Source organism: Meriones unguiculatus, chromosome 11 (assembly GCF_030254825.1).
Source record: "Meriones unguiculatus strain TT.TT164.6M chromosome 11, Bangor_MerUng_6.1, whole genome shotgun sequence".
Lineage (NCBI taxonomy): Eukaryota > Metazoa > Chordata > Mammalia > Rodentia > Muridae > Meriones > Meriones unguiculatus.
The window spans coordinates 83,757,082-83,784,184 of NC_083359.1; the positions used below are offsets into that span (position 1 = coordinate 83,757,082).

General features: G+C 39.5%; 1 protein-coding gene across 5 annotated transcripts; it reads left to right on the forward strand.

Annotated features, from left to right (window-relative positions):
* Positions 1–27,103, forward strand: Vamp4 (vesicle associated membrane protein 4). 5 transcript variants are annotated; one of them, XM_021657236.2, is made up of 8 exons: positions 2–182; positions 3,494–3,612; positions 8,635–8,681; positions 11,276–11,326; positions 15,876–15,976; positions 17,199–17,278; positions 20,925–20,976; positions 25,041–27,103. In XM_021657236.2, the coding sequence occupies exons 2-8, from the start codon at positions 3,547–3,549 to the stop codon at positions 25,067–25,069; spliced, it is 426 nt and encodes a 141-aa protein (XP_021512911.1). In that variant the 5' UTR covers positions 2–182; positions 3,494–3,546; the 3' UTR covers positions 25,070–27,103. The 5 variants fall into 5 exon arrangements, with proteins under 5 accessions (XP_060220564.1, XP_021512911.1, XP_021512908.1 ...); XM_021657233.2 differs by lacking the exon at positions 25,041–27,103 and adding an exon at positions 22,735–23,531 and having other exon boundaries at positions 3–182; XM_021657234.2 differs by lacking the exons at positions 2–182; positions 25,041–27,103 and adding exons at positions 463–755; positions 22,735–23,531.

Sequence of the window (27,103 nt, forward strand, 5' to 3'; positions counted from 1 at the left end):
CAGGCGGCGGAGCGCCGAGTCGCTCGATGAGCGGGGGCGCTGCAGCAGCATCGCGGAGCGGTGCCGTGTCTGCGCCCTCCGTTTTCCCCCTCCCGGCCTCCTTCCTCTGCTTCCCGCTCCCTCCCCCGCCCGCCCAGCGCAGCCAGCGGGGACTGCCGCCGGGAGCTCCTTCCGAGCCGCAGGTATCCTGGCCCCGGCGCGCCTGACGGGGAACGGAGCTCGGCGACGCCCCTGCCCGCCGCCCCCAACGTCCGCCGGGGCTGGGAGCTGGCCTGCGCGTGGACCGGGGCGCGAGTGGGGAAAGCCTGGGGTCCGGGGTGCCGTGAGGAAGGGGCTCGAGGGCTGGGGTGCGGCTAGGGCGGCCGAGGAGCTTTGGGATCAAGTTGCCCTCCAGGGGGAAGAACTGTTCCGGGGGGGGACCTGCACGGGGAGTCGGGGGCCAGAGATCCGAGCCGATGTCGGGGTGCGGGGCCTGGTGAGGAGGCGGGGAAGAGAGCGGAGCCACCTCCGGGGAGGCTGCCGGAGGTCCTTCCTCCGGGGTTCGGGGAAAGCGCGCATCCCCGCTGTGCTTAGAATGACCCCGGCGTGGAGGCCAATCCTTAGACGTAACAGGTTCTGAGAGTACGATTTCCAGTCAGGATTTGGCGTGGAACTGTCACCAGCCAAGACTGCAGATGAGAGACGAGGAAGAGGAACCGGAACAGGAATGGAGGTCGAGGAAAGGAAAGCGCAGCCAGATTCGAGCTTTTAGTGAAGTGAGACTCAGAGCTTGTACTGTAAAGTAGAAAAGCCAGCATAGATCAAACAACAGGTTAGAAGTCTGTTTCGCGTAAAGCCACCGACTAGAGAACGTACTACAGAAGATGCAGACGTGAGATTTAAGCGAGTGATTTAAGTACACGTAGGAGTCTTGCGCTGTTGACACTTCAGAGAACCGTGTAGTGTCCTCGACGTGGAAAGACGTCACGACGGCTCTTACTCGCTATGTAGATACTTCAGCTGACAAGAGATATTTTTGTAGGAAGAACTGTAGGCAGAATGTAGTCAGCCCTAAGTTCTGAGCACAGTTTATTAACGATGGTTTTGTTTTTGCTACAGATATCTTTAGTTGCGGGTAGTTCATCAGGAGTAGCTAATTTATTTGTCTGCTGTTTTGCTGGTGTCTTTTTTGTTTGATGGATTGTTTGCCTGGCCTGAGTTTGTTTTGTTTCTCAAACTGATAACTTGGATTTTAGAACTTGAATGGGAGGTTTACTCCTCTTTAAGGTTTAGTGTTATGTAAGTTTGTTTGATTCCCCCTTTCCCTGTTGGCTAAGATCAATTGGAGAACCTGTTCTTATAAATCATTTTTTTTGTGTGTGTGTGGGGGGGGGGGAGGCTGTTGAGTTTAAAATATAAAGCCCAGGTATAACTAAAAGCTCATTTTCTTCAGTTCTTGCTCTGTCAACTTTTTTTTCAGTGCAACATTTCTGCATGAGAATTATTCTGAAATTAAGATATAAGGAATAAAATGGGCCAGATGATTCACTCAGGCATGGATGGATAGTAGTTTCTATTACGAGTGGTGAAGTTGCTGGTTTGATTCCAGTTTCTCTTAGTGCTTAACATTTATCAATAAACTAATATCTAATAATTATTTAAAGATCTTCAAGGTGTTGGAAGTTGCTATAAGAAAGTTTGTTGTTTTTAAACAGTTGTAACATGAGGACAACTGAATAAATATTAAACCTGATAATGCACAGCCACTTAATTTGTCTGTTTGAGGACCGTGACATAACATTGTTAGTTATTCATCTTACCAAATTTTCTTAATGCCTACGTAAAAGTAGTGTCAAGACTAAAGACAATGCATGTGTAACACTGTTAAGAATGCTTCTGTGTTGCTGAAGATGCATATATGTGTTCAGCACATGATAAACATTGTTGGCTTTTAGTTAGCCATCACCTGCTCCAAAATATTGCAAAGTTTATTTGCATAACAGCTACTTCTTTAGAATAATTTGGTTATGTTGCATACTCAAGTATTTCCTGGAAAATCAGAATGTGCATTAGCATATTAAAGGCCATGAGCAAAGAAAACCAGCTTTATTTAGCCTTTTTGTTTTTATATATGAAAAAGCCTGTTTTTTTTCTCAGAAAATGTCTGTGAACTCAGAATGTGAGAAGGTCGTGTTCCCTCAAAGAGCAAGCAATTTTGCGGGAGAATCTCCAGCAGACACCAGCTGAAAGTCTTCTTAGGTTGTGTCTACTACTGACTACTAGGAAATAGCCACAACTGTCCCCCACTTCAGCTGCCAAGCCCCAAGTTATTATGCCTTATTTGGCTATAAATTGAGATGACCACAGTACCTTTATTGGTTTCAGTTAATTTGCTTGAGTGGCTCACAGAATTCAGGGAGACACTTTACTTAAGTTTTTCAATTTATTATAAAGGCTTCTATGAAGGGTGCAGATGAATTATTGGATGGGATAGATGGAAAAGTATAGGAGCCCAGAGTACTCCTGGCCCTTCCGTTGTCCACTATCTAGGAAAGTCCATGTGCTCATACCTCAAAGCTCTCTGGGGTCCTGACCTCTTGGATTTTTATGGAAGCTTCATTTTTGGAACTAGAAACAACAGCAGCTGTTAGGGAATCACTTCGGTTGCTGGCTATCTACCTTCTCCAGAGGTTGGGATGGTGTGGACTGAAGTAGTTCAACCTTTTAATTCTGATTTGGTGTCTTCAGTGATAGCCTCCATTCTGAAGCTGCTTATAGACTGCCAGACACTTGACATTCTCATTAGCATAAAACCACATTTATGCTTCATGGGTATGGGCTTTTGGGATCTACATCTCAGGAAAAAAGGAAGGCAGAGAGAGAACATGTATATACATACATTTGTAATACATTTGTATAATATTTGTGTGCATATATGAGCTTTGTAAGTCAACAGATACACATATAAATAGAGAATTGTTATTACCAGATTGTCACACTGGTACTTACAAACCAGCTGTTCTTACGGAGCACCAAAGGACCATGGTTTATGAATGTTTTTGCATGGGTTGTCATGTGACCACCTAACTTCCTGCAGAATCCTGGAAATCACCATTTTATAGATGAGGAACTGAGTCATTGCTTAAGCAACTAATTAAAAGTGCAGTGACTAGAAGTATGCCACTTGTTTTCTGACTGCAAGTTAAAAATCACAAATAGTCCCTTAAGTATTTAGGGACTATTTCCATTTTCTCCCTCTTTGAAAGTATCTGTTTTTTTATGTTACAAAATCCCAAATTTACCCATTTTCTCTACATGTTTCCTTAGGGGAATATCATTCATTTTAATTATGGTTTTTAACTGTTCCTTGCAAGCTAAGGCTTAGCACGTAAACTTGTAGTCAGTGGAATGGAACAAGAGTAAGTTAGGAGTGAAGAGGGCCTGGTACAGGGTTGAGCATGTTAGCTTATACCCCAAAGTTTCTCATATGATGGAATTTGGTTTTCTCCTTAAGGTGGTGAATACTTATTCTGTTGAAAAATAGAAGAGTATTTGTGTGCGGAAAGTATGCCTCCCAAGTTCAAGCGCCACCTAAATGATGATGATGTCACTGGGTCTGTGAAAAGTGAGAGGGTAAGTTTAGAATCTTAAGCTTTATAGAAATTCAATGTATGTTTCATTCCCGATAAATGATAGAAGGCTGCCTGAAATCCATGGAACAAAAAAGAGGGCAATTCTTTTCCTGTTTACCCTAAAGGGTCACACCTGATGCCCCATAATAAAAGAAAGGTTAACAAAGGAAAAACTGAGCATATTTATTTGCTTATGGTTTTATTTTATATGACGTGTGAGCCTTTAGATTGAAGACCACAAAAGCAGGGTAAATTGGCACGTATTAATGCTGCAATTTGATGAAGCGTGGACTATGATGTAGAAATATGATTGGACCCAAGGGTGTGATATAACAACGTGGAGGAGGAGGAGAAGCTTTCCCCGAACTTCTTGGCCTCTGTGCTTCTTTTTGCCTGATACAGACAGAAACCTTCTGGAATGGGGGGGGGGGGGGGGATCTTAAGACCTATCATCAAACAGGGTAGGTCAGAGAATATTTTTATGATCAGTTCCTAGGAAGCAGAGTGGGGGAAGATCAGGGCAATATTTTCAGGTCTTATGGCCATTTAAATTAGATGTATACAATTCAGTGGATTTTGCTGTTTTCACAGAGCTGGGCAACCACTGGCACAGTCAGTTTTAGGACATGTTAATATCCCTGAAGGAAGCCCTGTCCTCTCAACCAGTCATCCACAGTCCCTTCATTCCTTCAGCCACAGTCAACTAAAACTCTACAGTTTGACTTATTCTGAACATTTTATGTAAATGAAGTCATATGATCTGTATCTTATTGTGATTGGCTTCTGTACGCAGTATTTTCAAAATTTGTGAATATTGTGGTATTAGTACTTTATATTCCTTTGTTCTAAATATTTCTTGCACTTTATGTATGTGGGTGTTTTACCTACATGTATGTCTGTGCACCATCTGTGTACAGTGCCCAAGAAGATCAAAAGAGGGCTTTAGATCCCCAGAAACAGGAGTTGCACTTGATTATGAGCCACCATGCAGGGGCTGGGAATTGATCCTAGCTCTTCTGGAAGAGTTCTTAACCTCTGTGCCATCTAACCAGACCCTTTGTGTTCTTTTTAATGCTGAATGCTATTCCATCATGTGGGTTATCTCATTTAGTTATCTGTTCATTAGTTGATGGACATCTTGGGACTCTTGTCCCCATTCCACCCCCATGATTTAGCTGTTTTGAATACTGCTGAATGAATACTAACATACACATTTTGTTTAAACATTATGTTTTCATTCTTATACTTTTGGTTGTAGGCCTACCCTTTAATGCCCGAGCCATCTCTCCAGCCGTGTTTTCACATTTTTGGGTGTATATCTAGAAGCAAAATTACTAGGTATTATAGTAACTTTGCTTAACCTTTTGAGAGGTCTCAGACTTGTTTTCCAGAGTGGGTGCCCAGCTTTAAATTTTCAGCAGGGGTATGTAGGCACACTTACACTCTTCCTGCTGAGCGAGAATGGTATCCTGGTATTCGTTCCTTAACATGAGTGTCAGTGAATATTGTTCTCATGTGGTTTTTCTCAGTGGGCAACTGGGATAAACTTCCTATCTCCAGTTCTTGGGATGTAACTCACTTGGCTTTAAGTTGATGCGACCTTTGCTGTGTATATTTGAAATTATATCGGCAGTATTTGAATACTGACCATTGTTAAGTCTTTTGTTGTTAAGTCTTCTTGGTAGATGGAGCATTTTATAATTTCAGTACTTTAAAATTTGTCTTTAGATTGCTAATATTCTTCATGTTTGAACTTACTCCACACACCACTGTATTCTTTATTTGACTTATTAGGTGAATATCTTGAAAAAAAAAATACTGGCTAGACTTCGTGGAACTCCAGTCATACAGGATTTTGTTTTTAGTAGGGTCACTGACTTAATTATGATAAGTAATGCCGTTGGACTTTTTCTGTGCCAGCCATTCTGCTGTGGGCAGTGAATGCCGTGTTCCAGATTTTTGGCTTACTCATTATTATCATTCGAACTTCAGCTTAAATTTCATCTCTTCAGAATGATTTTCCCTGACAGCCTAAATCTCATATAACCACTTGTCACTTTCTGCCCCATCACTATTTGAATTTTCTGCATGGCATTTTTCTCAGGATGACGTTTTTCTTTGAGAGTGAAGACCATGTCACAGCTCCTGCTTGGTGTTCACACCAATGCCTAGCACGTGATAAATGCTCAGTACTAACAAGTGTTTGTTAATGAACACGTCATAGAGCCTTTCTTTCTTCTTCACTCTTTAATGTATTTCACATATTAATTATTTTACGTAGGTAAACAGCAATCACACATATACGCACTTCTCTTACTTGCCCTCATACTTTTGCCAAATCCTTTACCTTTCACTAGAACTACAAGGCACTTCAGTGAATTTATTCTCTCTCTTCTTCTTTCCCCTGTTTTAAAAATATTAACTAAATCTTTAACAGTGATATTTAAATATCTGTTAACACATCAAAAAGTATCCACCTTTGCTAGTTTACTTTTTTCTTCCCCTTCTTCTTCTTCCCCTTCCTGCCTTCACTCCTCACCAAGATGAGTACACTTTTACTTCCTTACCTCACACTCCCATGCTCAGCCTCTGAGCTTTAGTAGCAAAGTTTTAAGTTTTCATAAAGATTTCTTTTATGTTTTAGTTTTTATTAACTTATTGTTCCCAATGACATTATCATTTATTTTTCCCGTGTGTGTGTGTGTGTGTGTAAGTATGGTGTATGTGGATGTGTTTGTGCAGGTGTGCTCACCTATGTGTGTGAGCGTGAAGATGAGAAGTAAACATTGGGTCTCTTCCTCTGTTGCTCGCCACCTTGTTTTTGAGACAAGGTCTCTCCTTTACCCTGGAACTTGCTGAACAGATAGGTGTGCTGGCAAGGATGCTCCTCTTTCCGTACCATAGCACTGGGCGCAAGTACGTGATGCTATGGCTTTTCACCTGGAGATCCAAACTCAGGCCCTCGTGCCTGTACAGCAAGTATTTTCCCTACTGAGCCTCCTCCCCAGCCCTCATCAGACATCCACATTTGGTTATACTTTTTTTATTTTAATTTTTATTAATTATAATTTATTCACTTTGTATCCCCACTGTAGCTCCCTTCCTCCTCCTCTCCCAATCCCACCCTCTCTACCCCTTCTCTACCCATGCTCCTTCCCAAGTCCACTGATAGGGGAGGGCTTCCTCCCCTTCCTTCTGATCCTAGTCTATCAGGTCTCATCAGGAGTGGCTGCATTGTCTTCCTCTGTGTCCTGGTAATTGCTGCTTCCCCCTCAGGGGGAGTTGATCAAAGAGCAGGCCAATCAGTTCATGTCAGAGACAGTCCCTGTTCCCATTACTATGGAACCCACTTGGACACTGAACTGTCATTGGCTACATCAGGGGTTCTAGGTTATCTCCATGAATGGTCCTTGGTTGGAGTATCAGTCTCAAGAAAGACCCCTGTGCCCAGATTTTTTGATTCTGTTGTTCTCCTTGTGGAGCTCCTGTCCTCTCCAAGTCTTACTATTTCCACTTCTTTCATAAGATTCCCCACACTTTGCCCAAAGGTTGGCCATAAGTCTCAGCATCTGCTTTGATACCCTGCAGGGCAGAGCCTTTCAGAGGCCCTCTGTGGTAGGCTCCTGTCCTGTTCCCCATTTTCTCCCTCTTCTGATGGTCATCCTCTTTGCCTTTCTGAATGGTGATTGAGCATCTTAGCCAGAGTCCTCCTTCTTGATTAGTTTCCTTAGGTGTACAGATCTTAGTATGTTTATCCTATATTATATGTCTAATATCCACTTATGAGTAAGTACATACCCTGTGTGTCTTTCTGCTTCTGGCATAATTCACTCAGGATGATCTTTTCCAGTTTCCACCATTTACCTGCAAATTTCTGATTTCCTTATTTTTTATTGCTGAGTAATATGCCATTGTGTAGATGTACCACAATTTCTGTACCTATTCCTCAGTTGAGGGGCATCTGGGTTGTTTCCAGCTTCTGGCTATTACAAATAAAGCTTCTACAAACATGGTTGAGCAAATGTCCTTGTTGTGTACTTGAGCGTATTTTGGATATATGCCTAGGAGTGGTATAGCTGGATCTTGAGGCAGTGCTAATCCTAATTGTCTGAGAAAGCACCAGATTCATTTCCAGAGTGGTTATCACCCTGCATGAAACTAAAGTCCAAGTGGATCAAAGACCTCAATATAAAACCAGACACACTAAACCTGTTAGAAGAAAAGGTGGGGAAAAGCCTTGAACTCATTGGCACAGGAGACAACTTCCTGAACAGAACACTAACATCATAGGCTCTAAGAGTAACAATCAATACATGGGACTTCACGAAACTGAAAAGCTTTTGTAAAGCAAAGGACACTGTCATCAGAACAAAACGTCAGCCTACAGACCGGGAAAGAATCTTCACCAACCGTATATCTGACAGAGGGCTAATATCCAGAATATATAAAGAACTCAAGAAGTTAAACAGCAATAAATCAAGTAATCCAATTAAAAATGTACAGAGCTAAACAGAGAATTCTGAATAGAGGAATATTGAATGACAGAAACACTTAAAGAAATGCTCAACGTCCTTAGTCATCAGGGAAATGCAAATTAAAACTACCCTGAGATTTCACCTTACACGCATCAGAATGGCTAAGATCAAAAAACTCAAGTGACAACACATGCTGGAGAGGATGTGGAGAAAGGGGAACCCTCCTCTATTGCTGGTGGGAATGTAATCTTGTACAACTTATATGTTTTATTAGATTCTTTGATTGTTTCCATCTGTAGCTTAAGACTTCTGCTTTGCTGGTCTAATTCCTGGAGCACTGGCCTCAGAAAAGATGCATGGGTTCATTTCCCATTTCTGAAGAAGCAAACTACCACAGAGTTTACATGCCATAAATCTAATTTTATATTATGTTAGGGAGAAATTGTTTTAAAAAGTGTCAGCAGCATAGAACTTATTTCTTTGCTCTTCTCTGACATACTGTAATTCCTCTGTATCTGAAAACTCAAGTCCTTTTCATTTCTTAACAGAGAAATCTTTTGGAAGATGATTCAGATGAAGAGGAAGACTTTTTTCTGTAAGTTAATTTTTTCAGGTTGTAATTAACATACAAGAAAGCACATATAGCTAAAGTATTCATGTAAATTTTGACATGTGCTAAAATAAATCTCTATAGTATCATGAAAATAAAGAATAAACACAACTTTTACCCTAGAATTTTCCTTGCAACCCTTTGTAAGCTGTTGTTCTCCCAGGCCAGACTGCTTTCTGTCCTTACAGGTTCTGTTTTCTAGAGTTTTATATAAATGAAGCCATATGCCCCCCCCACACACACCTTTTTTTTATTTTTAAACTGGCTTTTATTTGCTTAACCTGCTTATTTTGAGATCCGTCTATGGCTCGGTAGTTCTTTCTCTAAGCGCTACTCCATTGTGTGAGTACATTGCTCCTCATTTACCCATTCACTTGTGTGTGGATGTCTTAGTGGTTTCTAGTTTTTCGCTAAAACATAAACCTGCTGTAAACATGTGTGCAGGTGTTTATGAGGACACATGCCTTAATGGGCAAATCCCTATGTGTGAAGGCTGGTGCTTATTCATATCTATCTTCCAGAGTAGCCACACCACCACTAAAGCTTTGATTAATTGAAATCAATTTTTTAAAGGTATCTTCCCTCCCATCCATCCTTCTAACAGGGTCTCACTCTGTAGCCCAGGGTGGGCTCTGTCTCCCAAATGCTTGGATTATAAATGTGTGCTACCATGTATCTGTTTGTCTGTCATTCTGTCTGTTTCTCTTTCTCACTCATTCCCTCTCTTTTCTTCTCCCTCTCCTCCCTCCTTCATTTCCTCATTATTTCTTAGGACTACTATATTGAAGAAATAATGTCACTGTAGCAGGTTTAATTGATGTTGTCTTATAGGAGCTTTCTAGTTTAGACCTTTTAAGTTAAATTTTGTATGTTGCTGTGGTAAGGATGAACAATTTTTTTTTTCTGGCATATGGCCACCTGATCATTCTATAACCATTTAATTAAAAAATTATTCTTTCCCAATGAGTTACCTTGGTACCTTGTGTTGGTTCTATCAGATTGACTGCTCATGCAGGTCTGGGTATGTGTCTGTAATGTCAGGAAGGACAACTCTGCTCTAGGTGTCTTCTGGCTGGGGGCATGTAGAGACATGTGCTGTAGAAGATACATTTGCCGTCTGTAGGACCTCCTGAAAAGAGGATAATTTGGAATTCATCCAGTTGTTCACTTGAGGTTCACTGCTACTTTAAAAGGATGCTTCATCCTGGTCCCTGGATGGTTCTTCACTGAGTCTTACTTGAGGTCTGTAGTGAACAGGCACCAGCTGTCGCTCCAGACCATAAGCTGTGATGGACATTCCAATCATCCAGATTCAAATCTTCTCCACAGGCAGTGTATCCAGGTTATCCAGGCTGACTAGTAAGGTCCCCAGATGCCCTGGAAGTTCACAGCTTTAAAGGGCCAAGCTGTGAACCAACAAGACACCAAACGTTGTCTTTGGTGTCTCAGTATGGCCCCTGACGAAGGTATCAGGGAGATACCGCTTGTGGAGAGTCCCACAGCAGCTAAGGCCTCATTACTCAGCAGGCTCCTCCCTGCTAGCTCCAGGAGAAAGCTGCTGAGGGAGCAGCCAGGCACCTCCTCAGGTCAACAGGAGCAACCCCTTTTCAGCCTGTCTGAGGACCCCATCCAGGGCTAGTGTCAGCGCTGTGGTGCTGATAGGAGAGAGCTCAGTGTACCCCTTCCTACTCAGGAGCTGCTAGTTACAGACCATAGTTCTGTCCTCTCGCACCAAGATGCATATCTCACAACACTGAGGTGGACATCGTCCCGTCCACTACCAACCACTGTTCCCTTGAAGTCTCCTGGTTTGTTTGTTTGTTTCTGGCTTTTTGTTTGTCTCTTTCTCTCTTTCGTCCTTCCTTCCTTTCTTTCTTTATCTGTTTGTTGTTAATAAAAATATTTTTTTTCGAAAATTCATTGAAACTGAATGTGGTAACAACATCTGTAGTTCCAGCAGCTACTTTAAAATTTAAAACTTAAAATTAAATAAAAGTGAAACCCACAGAGATTGTTGATAGTCTAGAAGTTTAATCCAAGACTGGGAATAGACTCATTTGGGTGGAAGTGTGAGATGAAGTGGGGAGATAATTTTCTGTAGTTAATGCATAGTTCAAATGTTTGGTTTGGTTTGGTTTTTTGTTTGTTTGTTTTTGAGACAGAATTTCGAATGCCCTTGATCCTAGCACTCAGTAGGCAGAGGCTGAGGGATCTATGTGAGTTCCAGGCCACCCTGGCCTACAGAACAAGTTCCAGCACAGCCAAGGCTACATTGAGAAGCCCTGTCTGGAAAACCAAAACCAAAACCAACCAAACAAAAAGATTAGTATTATGTAATGTGTACCTTCTCAGAAAGTTTTAACACTTTAAGTATTAGTTATGGCCAGTGGTATATAACATTAAGTAGATACATAATTATGTAGCTTTCAGTTCTACCAACACCTGTGAAGTGCAGCTCTGTATGAGTAATGATGATCCATATTTATAATCCAGCTTGATTACACACATAGATATGTTTCTTATTTTCATATTTGTGTAATATTGTCATTACTAATGTATACTGTGTGTTTTATTTTCAGACGAGGACCATCTGGACCAAGATTTGGACCTAGAAATGATAAAATTAAGCAGTAAGTTCCTAGATACAAATTTGTTTAAATGATTGTCATGGTTCTGTGTGGATCACAGCTATCAGACTACAGCCTATGGACAGATAAGGCTCTTGATTTTGTAAACAAATTTGGGTTTTTTTTTTTATTAGAACACAGGCTGTTTTCATTTGTGTACACATTATCTGTAACTTTTAAGCTACAATAGCAGTGATGAGTAGTTGTGACACAGAGATTATATAGCCCACAAAAGCTGAGACTTCTGCTCTCTTTTCTTTTACAGAAAATGTTTGTTGGGTGGGCATGGGGCCACATGCCTGTAATGCTTGCCATTACACTATAAGCTGCCTTTAGATTCATGCTCTAGAGAGAAAGGAAGAGTGGCCAAAGGTGCTAGCTTCCTGCATTTTTGTTTCACACTTCAGCAGTAATACCAAAAGGGGCTAGTAACTTCACTACCATTTTGTAGACTACGGTGTTACACAGGAATTGCTGCTGGACTGCAGCTAAGTGGCTCTTAGAGTCTACATATGTAGCCTGCATATCTCATCGGCACCTGGGAGTTATAAAAAACTGTCCAATGGTGGTCTTCTAAAATAAAAGACATTTGGAGCAAAGTGAAGTTGGCCTCTCTGCCACTCGTTATCTCAGAGTTCCAGTGGATTCATAGGACATTCTTCATATGTGCATATGAGCATGCCTGCAAGGGTGTACGTATGTAATTGTTGAGCCAGAGTGATTATCTGTCCACACCATCTGTCCATCTCTCATATCTAAAGTGTCACTGGAGTAGAGGAGTCTATTGATACACCTGGGTTTTTGTGTCCAGCCAGTGTGTTTTGTTTCCTGTTTGAAATGCTGCCTAATGTAGAATATGGCCTGTTATGTCTTTAGAGCATACACACATATACAGATGACATGAATATGTAAATTATTACTGTTAACTTTGACAATCACAGAGGTTTTGAATAAAGAGGAATTATTGAGTGGTTAGGGCTTCTTTCTCTAGAGCTGAAGGCTGGCTGGATTTAGTTAGAAGTCAGTCATCAAATGAGCAAATTGAAGATCGATGGCCCAGCCTCGTGAACACTGATCTAACATGACATAACCCACCAGTATGTTAAAGGTGACAGAGGACAACTTGTTGTGCCAGGTGTTTAAGGAAAACTCCCTGACATTATTCTAGTACACCAAATTGGTCATTTTATTTTACTAAGATGCATTATCACCACTTAAATTATAATAATTCAGTGGAGTATTTCTCGGTTATATAAATCAGGAACATGGTTGCTTTGTTGGAATTTGATTGGCCACTAAGTATTAAAGTTGATTACAGATTAATATAAAAATGTCATCAATACTTTTCAGGAGATATTTTTGGGAAATACTTTGTTTTTACTTGTTTCTATGAAATTCATCATTTCTTTATTTTTTTTTTTTTTTCAGTCCTAGGGATTGAGCCTGAGCCTCATGCATACCAAGCAGGAGCTCTACCACTGAGCTACACTACCAACCTTTCTAAAACTCTGTTTGAGGCAGGGTCTTGCTGAGTTCACCAGGCAGATCTTAAACTTGAAACCCTCCTTTTTCAGCCTCCTTGCTGAAATTACAGACTTTGGCCACCAGGTTGACAAAAGTTTGTGACTTTTACTGGAATGTTTCCTTTGCTTTTAAATTGAATAATAGCATCTTAAATACTACTTTGATAAATTTTAGCTCTTCTCTGTCACAGATGAGCAATCTCTTTTCACTTTAGTTCAGCCAATTTAAACTTTATAAGGCACCGGAGGATTTCCCATGATATGAGAGCAATATATATATATATATATATATATATATATATATATATATATTTGCAAGAGTACAACATAATTTTAAAACTTCTTTTGTTGGGACCAGCAAGATGGCTCAGCAGGCTGAGATCTCCGCCTGCATGCCTAAGGACCTGAGTTTAATTCCTAGTATGGAGGAATGGCAGGAGAACTTGCTACTGCAAGAACTCTCTCTGTGTGTCTCTCTCTGAATAAATGAATGAATGAATAATTTAAAACAAAAAAAATACCTCTTTTTGTCAACAGTACCTTAAAAGGCCACAAGGTGGGGATGTTCATGGAAAATTAGTATTTTCTTTATAAAATGAAGAATGTGTGTATTGCAGAACATGAATATTTTTATGGAAGGATATTGACATTATCAAGTACATGGCTAAGCATTGCATATTGTATAGGGTGTTTGAAAGACTGTCACATATAATTCTCTCAAGTGAGACAAATTATCTTCATTTTAAGGGTAAGAAAATACAAGGATGAAAGAACCTTCCATGCAAGTAATATACATACATAGTGAGTGATAGGCGAACTGCCAGTTCTTCCTGGATACAGCACTCTCCCTGCACCATCAGCTTCCCTGATGATGACTGGAATAGAGACCATGCAGCACGCAGGTGCTTTAGCCTCTGTTTAAAAAGTCCAAACACCTCTTGGCATCTGTGTGTCTGAAGTCCTTTTCTAGTCCCTTGTGACCCCAAGGCTGTTAAGGAAGTTGCCACACCTCTTCTGTGAGCTGAAAACTTCTCCCTTCAGGTCTTAATTTTCTTTCAGTTATGGCCAAGTCTTCCTGCCACTCAGCTGCTCAGTTTATAAATCTAATAGTCTTCTTCCCTTTGCTGTCCCCCATCTCTCAGCCATATCCAGGTCACTCAGTTCTTGAAATAACCCTTCCTCTTACATATGTTCTTTAGATAAACCCATTTCCTTTACTCTGCCCAACTCATTCTTCCTAATTTTTTTGGAGGGGGTGGGGGTTGAGACAGGGTTTCTCTGTGTAGCCCCGGCTGTCCTGGAACTCATTCCGTAGACCAGGCTGGTCTCAAGCTCAGAGATCGGTCTGCTTCTGCCTTCTGAGTGCTGCTTTTTTAATTCTTTTAAATATGTTTTTTATTGTTTTTACTTTAAAATGTATTTATTGTATGTGTATGAGTGTTTTGCCTGCATGAATGTGTATGTATCATATGCATGACTGCTGCCTGCAGAGTTTAAACAGTGTTAGATCCTCTGGAACTCAAGTTAAGGATATTGTGAGCACCATGCTGGTGCTGGGAGCCAAACCTGGGCCCTTTGTAAGGAGTAACAACTGCTCTTAACTGCTGAGCCATCTCTTCACTGTCCTTCCCTCTCACAATTCTGTACCCCTCAAAATTTCTTTGGATGTCACCTTGTTTTAAAGCACCCATTTTGACTAGTTGAAACAAAGTGTAGAACTCTTTTTCAAAAGTGCACAAGATCCCTCATCCCTAACTGTGGTTTAATTTGTGAGGATTAGTGGAGGACAGAGAAAGATGTGTATTAGGATTTTTTGTTTTCTTTTGGTTTTGGAAATAGGGTTTCTCTGTATTGCCTTGGCTGTCCTGGACTCAGTTTGTACACCAGGCTAGCCTCAAACTCACAGCAATCTGCCTGCCTCTGCCTCCCTGAGTGCTGGGATTACAGGTGTTTGCCACCATGCCCAGCTGAGTATTAGAATGAAGAAAAAAAAAAGGAAAAAAGCCCAGATGATCTCTCTCTATATATTTCTTTCTCTCTAATGCATGCACACACACACACTAGAAAGACAAGTGCATATTCTTATTTATGTGTGTTTGTGTGTGCATGTAGTTGCTGATAATCATTGTGCTTTAAACATTTTTGAGTTATAAGGTGCAGAAGTTCACTTTATTTCTATTTTTAGATACTTCTTTGTCAGGGCTTATTATATAAAGTGTCTTAAGATAGGTTCTTGTCTGTAGTTAGAGTATCAGAGGGACACTAGACGCCCAGTTAAGCATTTCTGTGCTTTTACAGGAGCTAACTCTTAAGTGATAGTAGGTAGTTGAGGCCTATTTAACTAATTCTTATTTGTTTCACTTTTCATTAAATAGTCTGAGTTTGATTAGAAGAGGTTCCCATCACATAAAGGAAGAAAACATTCTCATTTTAAAAGACTGAATTTTTTTTTTCATTTTTTCCTATTCATGGATATTTCCAAATATTCCCAGGTGTTCTGGGTTGTCTTGAATCTTGCTTGTTTACGAGAAAACTAAGGAGTAGTAAAGAGTTAAGTTGCATCCATTGGATGTCCCCTGTCTTACAAGGTGCGCTATACATTTCCATTTCGGAAACTAGGTATTTTTTTATTAGCCTCGAGGAAACCTGACCAAACTCCTTAGTAAGTCTTATGGTTGAAGAGGAAGGAAGGTGGGTTGTGGTATTTAGGTTTACCTGCTGTTTCAACCATCTATTGAAAAGAAAATGAAGCATTTAGAGTCACACTGAACATCTGTCAATGTTTGGTATGCATATGAGATACACTGAAGATCGAATCAAGACTAAAAATAACTTTCACTTAAACATTGCTTTAATATGTGTTCTTTGTTCTCAGTTACTTGGGTACTCAGGCCCAGAAATGGAAGAACAATGCATAATTTTATAGTTCAATGGCAAACCATAGTTTTCTGAGAATTAACATCTAGTATAAGTTCTAAAAGTGTGGATATTCCCAAAAGAAGAATAATCTTATCTCTTTTTCACATTAGTGTTCAGAATCAGGTGGATGAAGTTATTGATGTAATGCAAGAGAATATTACAAAGGTAATTGAAAGAGGAGAGAGACTGGATGAACTACAGGACAAATCAGGTACGGTCATTTCCCGTGTTTCTTGGTCCTGTGAGTATGTGCCTTCTGTCTGTCTCGCCAGTCTTTAGAAATCATGGCTTAGGAAGGTAACAGTCATAAGATTGATTTCCATGGCTTGTTTTCTGCCGATCAACACGAATGGTCTTACTCTATTGTTTACGTCTTACTCAGTTAAGAATGGAGAATTTAAAACTTCATTGCTGAAAAGTTAAATCCCCTCTTTTCTCTTGCCCTGTTATGTTGATACACTTTGTGGGGTTTTTTGTTTGTTTGTTTGTTTTGTTTTAGTATTCCTTCCAAAGTTGCCTAATATTTTTATTTTATGTCTTTTCTGGTAATTAGTCAGGCTTTCTTTACTGAAAGACTAATGGTTCGTAGCACATGTTTTGGAACTTATGTATTGTCTCCGTGTCTTTGATGATTTCTAGCACATACTTGAACCTCACATATTGTTTGGATGATGACTTATGCTTTCCCTGGAAACTTAGCAGCTTTTGTTTACAGGCAGATGTTAGTGTTTGAGCCTGTAATCGTTTTTGGCACGTATTAGCCATTCATGCTGTTTGAACGGTGAATGGCTGCATGCCAGGTTCATTCCTGATAGACTTGCCTCATGAAAAACTGGCTTGATTGCTTTATTTTTTTTCCCCCACTCAAAAGCAGTTATCCTTGTTTTCTAAAAATTTGACTTTCTCTATGTGCAGATTTTTTTCTAGAGATGTGCTAAATAAAGTATTTGTTTTGTCTCTGGTGCTGGGATCTAATGTGTACTTTCAGGATCTGCCTGTGAGCAACAAGCCCAGCCCAACCATCTCAACATTTTCATGACGTTAATGTGTGTGCACATGCTTGTGTTGGATCACATGAGCATGTGGAGGCTAGGGATGTGGCCCTCTCCTTGCATCACGTGGATCCCTGTGTATCAAACTCAGGTCATCAGGCTTAAACTTCTTACAAGAATGAAGACGTTTGTGTATAAGCACTGAGGCCCTAGGAAGGGTTCTCAAATCTTGAGTGGGTGTGGGCTGGGGGTGGTTATACAAACTGACCTTCCACTGTATTTTGCCTTCTTTTTTTTGTTTTTCGATGTAAACTAACAGAATTTATGGGAACAATTTTTAAGACATAGAAATTAATGTTTTTTTTTTTAATCTTTGTGTGACTAGATAAGAGAATCCTGTTATGTCATTTAATCCTTCTCTCCACCCTCTGTGTGATACAGAAAGCTTATCGGATAATGCAACTGCCTTCAGCAACAGATCCAAGCAGCTTCGAAGGCAAATGTGGTGGCGTGGATGCAAAGTAAGTAAATGAGGGGAACAGAGCAGAGAAAAATGTGAAGGAAAAGAGGCAGCTAGTCTCGGGGCTCTGTGAGGAAAAAAAGCTCTAACTGCCTTGCTGACTGCAAGATTTCCTCAGCCTGGGACTGGAAGGAGCAGCTAAAGGAACCGAGCGCTGCCTGAAAGGTGCCTCATAGCTCCATGACAGCATGCCACATTTCCTAGTGATTCAGCCTCCAGACACAATGTGACAGACACATGCAGCCCTTCCTGACTTCTTCCTAGCCCTTTTGATAACAGTTCATTATATAAAGAGTGGGTTGGGCTTTTTTTGTTTGTTTTTCTTTTTTTAATAAAATGAAAACTAGGAAAAAAATGTGGCAGTTTGTATGCCATAAAACTCTGCTAACCAAAAGAGTAAGGAAAATGTCCCATTTTTATTTCTTCATTATTTTAGGGAAGTAAGAAAAGAAAAAAAAATTTAATAAGGACAAATGGCAACACCAAATACTAATTCATTCTTGTAGAAATGAATTTGCCTCTTAAATCAAGTAAGACCAACCATGAAATAAATATCTTCTGAGGTTTTACAGGAAATTTCATGTTATGAGAGCAAATCTTTCCTTTTTTCCTCTTGAGTCTAAGTATATGTTTTTATTTTGTCAAAACCTTTAAATATGGGCTCATTATTTTTAACCCCTCATTTTAGGATTCAGCAGTAATTTTCTAAACCTGACTTTGCCATATGTAAGGATTTTTTCCAAGAGATGTCTTGCCTTTACTGAATTTTGTCTGATTACCTGTTAAATATTCTGTTTCTAGAAATAGAACTGGGGAAAGAAAGACAAGTTTCATTGCTCCCTTCATATAGAACTTCTCTCTGCATATTTTTGTTTTCTTCAGAGAATAAATTTTGTATTTTTCTTAATTTATTCTTCTTTACCGCCTTCTCCGCTAATGTTGAAGAGATTTAAAAATACTCAGAATTGTTGTTTTAAACAGACCAAGACTCAGTTACCTTTGCGGACCACTGATAGCTTCAAGCATATAATGAGTAACATTGTTGTATAACTTAACAAAGACCATGTGAAGTAGCGAGTATTTTCTACATTGTTTTCTAAAGCTTACATTTTTTCAGTCTCTCCATGTACTGTTAGTACCGCACTGTGGTCCTGTTCATCTGCGGAGGTTCCCCGTGACTCAAATGCTTTGGATTGACTTTGATGGTAGTGGTTTAGGAAGCCTACAAGAAGGAGAGAGAAATAAAAGGCATGAGAGGCTGCCAGTGGCTGGCAGGTGTGTAGGGTGGTGACAGGTCACAGTTGGTGATGAGGGACCTTTTGGAGCCAGTAATCGAAATGAATGTGGTTGTGATAGTTTTAGATGGATGGTTCTTTCCCTAATTGGAAACCCAGTGAAGAAAACTCTACTCAATAAGGGGGTTTTAATTTTTTGTTGATATTTCCATATAATTTTTTAAACTTAAGCCTAGTTAATTTTATATTTATAGAACAAATTAACATGTTTTGAGGAAAGTAGGAAAGCTCCTCTTAAATTCTATATGATTTAAGAAATATTTTCAGGTTAAGTAAAGAATTGAAGTACTTTTTAGTATAACATAAGCCCGGGTTCAAGACTGTTTTTGTATTTTTAAGTTATAATAATTAAAGACATAGGCTTTTAGATCCAAATTGCAAAGCTTTTTTATATATTCCTTAGGTTACATGTTGGTGTCATGGCTGTAATGTCATGAAGTGTTAGCAGTCATTCTATTTTTTGAGTATTTAACTAATTCCTTTTTCTATTTATGATTGTCATTAGAATGAATCATCATCTCTTTATAATATTAAAAATACTGATTTTAAAAAAAAATTTTTTTTGGAAATGAATCTTACTATAAAACTCTTGGAGCTGGGTGCAGTGGCACATGCCTGTAATCCCAGCACTCGGGGAGGCAAAGGCAGGCAGATTTCTGTGAGTTCGAAGCCAGCCTGGTCTATAAATCAAGTCTAGTACAGCCAGGACTACACAGAAAACCCTGTCTTGAAAAAAACCAAAAAGCAAAAACAAAAACCAAACCAAAACAAAAAAGTTGAAAATAAAAACATAAACCATCCCACACTGAAATTAACCAGTACATCTTAGTATATGTTTATGCAGGGATCCACTACCGATATTGATTTAGTTTTGTTGTTTTTTTGTTTTGTTTTGTTTTTTGTTTTTAAAGACTGGCTGTCCTGAACTTACTATGTAAACCAGGATGGCCTTGTACTCCCAGAGATCTGCCTGCCTCTGCCTCCTGAGTGTTGGGATTAAAGGCATGAATGACCATGCCTAACTGAGTCAGCCATTTGTAATTATATGAAAATGTTTGATGAAAGCAAGGTTTTTGATTCATCAAGGAAATAAGATTAGTTTATAAAATATATGCATTAAAAAAACAATGGAATGGTAATTGTAGCAATTTTATATCAAAAGATAGCAGGAGCTTAAAATGTCAACCAATTGACTGAGGAATGAGCTTGAGGCTTCCCTTTCTAATTTGAAACTGACACAATATTCTTAAGTTACTTAAGGGTAATGAATCAAAAAGGATCTGTAGAATAGTCCTTAAAATGTAGGTTAAAACAGTGTGAAGGGGTAAAACCACTGTGAAGAAACTAAGGTGAGAAAACTGACAGTGTCTCATGTGCGTGAAGAAAACTGCCGAGAAGCCTGCTGCCTCATATGGAATGTCCCCATGAAGCCTGCTGCCATATATGTAACAGTCCGCATGAAGCCTGCTGCCATATATGTAATGTCCCCATGAAGCCTGCTGCCATATATGTAACAGTCCCCATGAATCCTGCTGTCATATATGTAATGGTCCCCATGAAGCCTGCTGCCATATATGTAATGGTTCACCATGAAGCCTGCTGCTATATATGTAACAGTCCCTATGAAGCCTGCTGCCATATATGCAATGGTTTACTATGAAGCCTGCTGCTATATGTGTAACAGTCCCCATGAAGCCTGCTGCCATATATGTAACAGTCCCCATGAATCCTGCTGCCATATCGATAACAGACCCATGTTCATGGTTTTATTTTCCACATTGTTGGTTGTCCAGTGAACTGCAGCTGGGGGAACCTGCTGTTTGTCATGGCTCTTGGAAGGGAAAAACCAAATGTATTTTGCCTTACTACACACTTATTCCATTTTGTTGTCAGTTACTAGTCTCTTCCATGTAATTTGTCAGTTTATTATCATAGGTGGCCTTTATGGATTGAAGGCAGGTCTATAAGGAACGTAGCTCTCCAGATAAGACAGAACCACTTCTATAAACAGTACATGAACTGACCGCCCATGTTTTCATCCAGTCCTGAGCAGAGTTGCTAAAAGGACAGTTGTGTCTGCCAATGGGAGGCTTGACTGTGGCTGCTTACTGTGCAGTACAGCCTTGGATTAGAACAGCCAACACAGCAAAACCCTTCATGTGTACAGAACTTTGATTATTTACAGGGAAGTAAAAACAGCCATCATGTTCACGTGAGAAACAGTGAATTGGAAAACCTTCAGGGAATGGGCCTGTCTATTGATGAGGTAGTATAGTATAGTAAATAGCAGAACAGATAGTCCTGTTTTTATTAACAAGTCAACTCTTTCATTTGTCTTTTTGTGTGTTGTAGATAAAAGCCATTATGGCTTTGGCAGCAGCTATCCTTTTGCTAATGATTATCAGTAAGTATTTATTGGATCATTGTCTCTTGGGGTATTGTGTTTTGTACAGTTTGATTTGGTTTTGATTTTTTTTTTTTTTCAGAGACATAGTCTCACTATGTAGCCCAGGCTGTCCTAAATGCCACTGTCTAGCTCAGGCTGACCTCTGGCTAGTGTGTTATTTTAAAATCATTTTAATTCCTTTTAATTTCCATTGACCTACTATATGTAATATCAGCATTGAAGAATGACATATTATTTGAATAAGGAGGCAACCATTACCTAGAATCTCTCAATCTCTGAAGAAATGCTTTTGAAATGTATGGTCTTCTATGTGACTATACATGTGTACTTCTCTGTAAGGACTCTATATCTCTTGTTAGATTCTAAAAGGATACTCTCTGCTGCTCCTCAGCCACACCCCAGACACATCACAGGACCAGCCTTTTTTTTTTTTAAAGGCTAAATTTGGCATCTGTTATACTTAGGACCAAAATACAATTTTCTTTTTGTTGTTATAAAGTACCTTTCTTCAAAGTCTCTTTTCTTATGTTTACAGAAATTTTATGAAGAAACTACAAAGGGTCTCAAAAAAAAAAAAAAAAGACAATTGAAAATTTTCATGAGACTATTTTTTAAACTTAGAAGAAAATGTTACAAAGAAATACAATCCAGTCTCATTACCTGGGTTGTTGTGTGAATTTGTTTACTAGTTGAAGTCCATTTGTAACCCCATGTTTGCTGCTGTTATTTCGTGGTCATGTGCAGACGCATTCAGAGCAAGAAGAGTTCTGAGCCCCTTGACCCACAGGTTTCCAGCTGGGGTCAGATGGAGGTCTGCCTTTTTATTTTGGCTTTCATCGTGTACCCAGTGTCTTTTTCATAGACTGCGTGGTCCATATTTTTGTCGACTTCATGTTTTGAAATGGACCTCAAGGATAGAAATGCTGTCCCCGTTACTGAGTATCAGCAGGCCTTACTGCTACACCTTACTGGAAAACATGTGGGCCAGGGACTGTGTTCAGGGATGAGCTAAAGTGCTGCTGGCCTTGAATTCATAGTGATTTTCAAAATGATATCTATTAAACAAGATGTCTTTTAATAGAAACACTTTAAACAAGATTATGTATTGATTTATTGACTGAAGTGGAGTAGCCAGAGGTTCGTGGGAAACTTCCCCTGTGTTTTCCCGAGGATAATGGTTCACTATTTACCAGGTCAGGGTTCATGATAACTTTGTAGACTATAATGACCTCAGATACCAAGAACCTACAATAAATAGTGGACACCGTGCAAAATACAGACTAGAATAAAAAGAACTATAAAATTCAACTGTACTGTCACCAGTGATAGCTTCTGTCAATATAACTATTGCATATGCTTTAAGTCTTTTTCTATTGATATGTAAGCATGATTTTCAAAAGCTAAGATTACATCAGATGTTTTCTAATACATACTTTATGCATTACTTTCCCACATTAAATATGGTAATAATGTTTTAGACGCTGCTCAGGCTCCTGTTTTACCATGGTTTATTTGCTCAAGAAGCCAGTGTTAGACGCTCGGGTTGTTTTATGATGTATTTGCATTTCTTCTTATTTCATAGTTGTTATTTCAGATCAGAGTTTGGCCCCCTGTTCTCCTCTTAAAGTGGCCAAAACCTACACTTAGGAATTGTGCTTCTGATCTAGTTGTGATATGGTTCTGATTTTCATGCATTCTTTTTTTTTCCTTTTTTTTTTTTTGTTTTTGTTTTTGTTTTACTTTTTTCTCTTACAGTTCTTATAGTTGTGAAATACCGTACTTGATTTGATGACAGAGATCCTCATTAAACAAGATCTGGGACAATAATATTTAAAGATTGCTGCATAATTTAAATGAAACCTATGTATATAACTTTCAAATTTTCTTTTTCAAGAAACTAAAAGGCAAGTACCACTTCAAATTGGAGCATTGAGAATATCTAATCATCTTCCCAACTAATGAAATGTGTTTTGAATAATTATATTTAATGAAAAGATAACTATTTTGCTTTATTCCAAGGATCTAATTTGAAACTAGATACTTGCCAGTTTGTTATTTGTATATATAGTTAAACACTGATGACAATATCCCATACTTGTGTTTTAGTGGCATTAAAAGCGTTTATTATTTCATCAAAGTGAGGGTCAAGCTGGTGGTCAGGAAGCCTGTGTAGGGTCCCAGCCCATCAGTGTTTGCGAGAATGTCATTCATGTTGCGGTTGCTTTGCAGGCAGTTTCCACATTTACGGATTAACAAAAGCTAAGCGTTGTAAATGTTTCTGCCTTCAGCTCTACCTGAAAACATTCCAGTAAAGCTATTCTGACTGTAAAGGGGAATATGTGGTAATTTTTTGGTATTTGCATTTTGAAAATGGGAAATTTAAACAGTGTGAAAAGCATAACATGGTGCCATAAAACTGGAGATAATAAAATTATTGGAGAATGTCATTGGAGTGTTTGAAAATGAGCAATATGTAGCTCCCAGTCTTGGTCCAGTCGGTTGTCAGTTAAACTACAATAAAAAGGGACTAATTTTGATGTGAGTAAGTGAAATCTGCAGGTAATTTTTTCTTTGACTTCTTTTTCGTTAGTAGTTTTCCCTCTTTAAGTAACCCTGTGCCAGCAGTGCGGAAGTTAGCACAGTCTTTGATTCATACTTTTGTGTTCTCTGACACTGTTGGGGAGAGAGATGTTACACCATCAAGTGTTCAGACATCCACTGGCAGTGAGCAGCCAGCTGCAGGGAGCATGGCTGGTCTGTGTGTGGTCAGTACCGAGGCGTAGGAGCCACCGCTGAGCCCAGCCTGCTCTCACCCAATGTGCTCATTGCACTGTGCCAGCCCCTTAATACTGCTTAAACACGTCAAGACGGAAGCACCCTGACACAAAGGTGGAAAAGGCATGATAATAAAATTGCAGGCCACAGGAACTTGTTCCCATGGACATTTTAAGCTAGAAATAGAGTTCACAACGATGGCCAGTATTCAGGGGGAAGGGATGTTCCCATCTAACAGGTATTACTTCTGTGATTATTTTAATTCAAAATGTATAAAACAATTGGATTTTTCTTGGTTTAATTCTACAGCAGTTAATACTAACAGACCAAAATGTTTAGAATGGAATGAAATTTGAAGTGATATCCTAGCTAGTTTCCTATCCTAGATTAAGTTATATCCTAGATATAACTGCTGGAGCTTACAGTTTCTGGCCTCTTGACTCAGTTTCTCAGTTCATGTGCACAGCACCTGAATGGATAATAAAGCCTTTTAAAAAGACAGCAAGGAGTGTTCTCAGTCCCAGCAGCTGCAGTTCAGGGATGGAGACGTTTTACAGGAATCAGCAGAGCTGGTCCCGGTAGACATTTGTCTTGTGTTTTCCTTTTAACTGAACCCATAAGTCACTAACTTTCCATTAGTTGGTCTGGAAGTCTAGTTTAACTCGATGTCTATTGGTAAGGATGAAGGTTTCTTTCCTTAAAAAGACCCCATGTTTTCAATACTTCTTTTAATAAAGTATGGCCACTTTCAAAGAAATAATGATTAAAAAATAACTATAAGATTATTTTTAAAACATTAGGTATAAAAAATTTAGATTATGTAACTTGATATGTATAGTGTTTTATATTTGAGTGTAGTGCTATTGAGGAAACCCTGCTGATATGTGACTGAGAATTTTACAGCAGTGATGGCTTCATTCACAGTTTATTTATCATTTTGTTTCTTTTGATTTTACATAATCCTGAGACCTTAAAATGACATTAGTCTGAAATACTGGAAGTATGGGCGTTCCTACAATAAGAAGCTGAGGAGAGCCAGGTGTGACGGCTCACATGTAATCCCTGCTGTCTGAACACTGACATAGAAAGGTTGCCATGATTTTGAAGCCATCCTGGGCTTCATGGTGTGTTCTGGACCAGCCTGGGCTATAGAGTAAGAACCTGTCTGGAAAAAAAAAAAAAAAAAAAAAAGCCAAACAAGCAAACAAACCAGAAGAGAAATAGTTGTTCAAATTGATGCCTGGCCTGCCTTCATTTCCTCCTTAATCGTTCTTTCTCTCATTCAGCTCAGATCATCCTGCACTTGAAAAAATGAAGTTTTACCACCATCAAAACTATCATTATTTAACAACAGTGAAGATCAACAGAAAAATTCAAGTAGCTTTGCTAATGTTAGTTGATGCCCAGTGAAGTCAGGTCACCTCTTCCATGCCTGAAGCGTGCCCCTGTGGTTTGTCCGTAGCCGAAGCCTCTTCCCTTGCAGCAGTTCCATCACAGCCCAGTGGTGCCTGTGCTCTTTTGATTCTTTTGTCCTAACGAAACTCACTGGAAATTGTCCCAAAATTTTATAAACTGGGAAATTTATAGATTAAAGAAAGGTCCAGCATTGGTGATGGAGCATTGCTTAAAATGGAGAAGAATCACACACAGCAGGCGCAGAGTGCCTGAGACAGTGCTGTAGACTGTCACTGTAGCTCGTTCCTGGGTTCTGCATTAGAAAGGAATGTTTGAGAGCAGAAATCGACACCTTTCTTTTGTGTATAGCATGTGGGTACCCTGTAAATGCATACACACACAGAGCGTGAGGATCAGACAAGTGAAAAGAACTTGACGTCCCTCCTTGCCGCTTACACCTGTTATGTGTCCTGTCAGCACCGTAGCCCAAATAGACTTATCTTGTATATACTTTATGGTTAGAAAATATGCAAGATGTTTTTTCAGTGTTGAAAACAAATGTCATTAGATGTTCTTAGTTGTATTGAGTCAGTGTTTCTAAGTTAGAGACTGTAGTATTAATCAGATTTTGTGTTTTCACATAGGAATGTTACTGGAATCAGTTTTACTTTTCTGAGAGTGGTAGTAAGAACTTGAGTCAATAAACACATTTTTTTGGGAGAAGGCAGTTGCCAAAACTGTAAAGACAGCTCAGAAGGAGCAGAAAGGGGCCATCTTAGTCCGTACAAATGCCACCCGTTACCCTCCCTTAAACTGACAGAGCCTAAGCCTATTTTGTGTGTGTGTGTGTGTGAGTATGTGTGTGTGTGTGTATGTGAGTATGTGTGTCTTTTTTTTGGGGGGGGGGTGTTTTGTTCCGTTTTGAGACAGGGTCTCACTGTGTAACCCCAGCCTGGCCTGAAACTCAGCCACTGGCCTCTGCTTCCCGAGTGCAGGGATTAAAGGTATGTGCCACCACACCCTGCAGCCTTTTTCTTTTTGATCAAAGAAAAAATTGCTGGGCGCAAGTGATCATTCCAATTTAGCCTCTGAAGTAGACTGCACGTGGGCACTACCATGTGCAGATGGGCCTTCTTTTGAAGTCTGATGTTAGTCTTACTTGGATATTTATTTTAATATGTCAAGTAGAATAAGAGGTGGGAACATAACTTTTATTCTGGCTCTTGTTTTATTTTACAAAGCTACTTAGAACAAGTGAGTAGGGACAGGGAGAAAAATGTTTCTAATCCAGTTGGGCTAAGTGTAAGCTTAAGCTTCTAAAGCAAGGACCACACCCTGTTATGACTCTCAGCACTGCAGCACCCACCACTGGGCTACCGGCCCCTGACGGCAGCCAGACGAAGGTGTGTCACAGTGCTCCAAAGTCACACCATGCCGGCGGCCTGTGACTGAGGGCTGGTTTCCAGTGTGCACTGAATGATTGATCTAGGGGAACCAACAGATAAAAGTGTTCCTATTATAATTGAGTACAGAAAATTGTGGTTTTACAGTGTTGCATTCCATTCTTTTCGCTTGAAAAGAGATTATGAAATAAAAATCACATTTTGAAGCTGTAAATTGCAAATGTCTAAGGATTTAGTAAAATGTTAGAGATCAATCTATAAGAAAATTCAAGCATTGTTTTTATGTCTTAGGTGTCGTTATTTTATTGTCATTATTTTACATCCCATCATCCCTAATTTAGCCATTTCGGCAAGTGCCTTTGACACTTAAGAGGTATTATTGGAAATGAGCAAATGTAGATTCCATGCCCCTTTCCCTGCTTCTCAGTTCCTCACGAATTTATGTTTTACAGTGCTCCAAAGCTCAGTCCTTTGTGTTTATATGGGATTGTATTGTAGCTTCTCCATAGTAAAACAGCAAAATAAACCATTTTGCAGAAAATGAAAAGTAA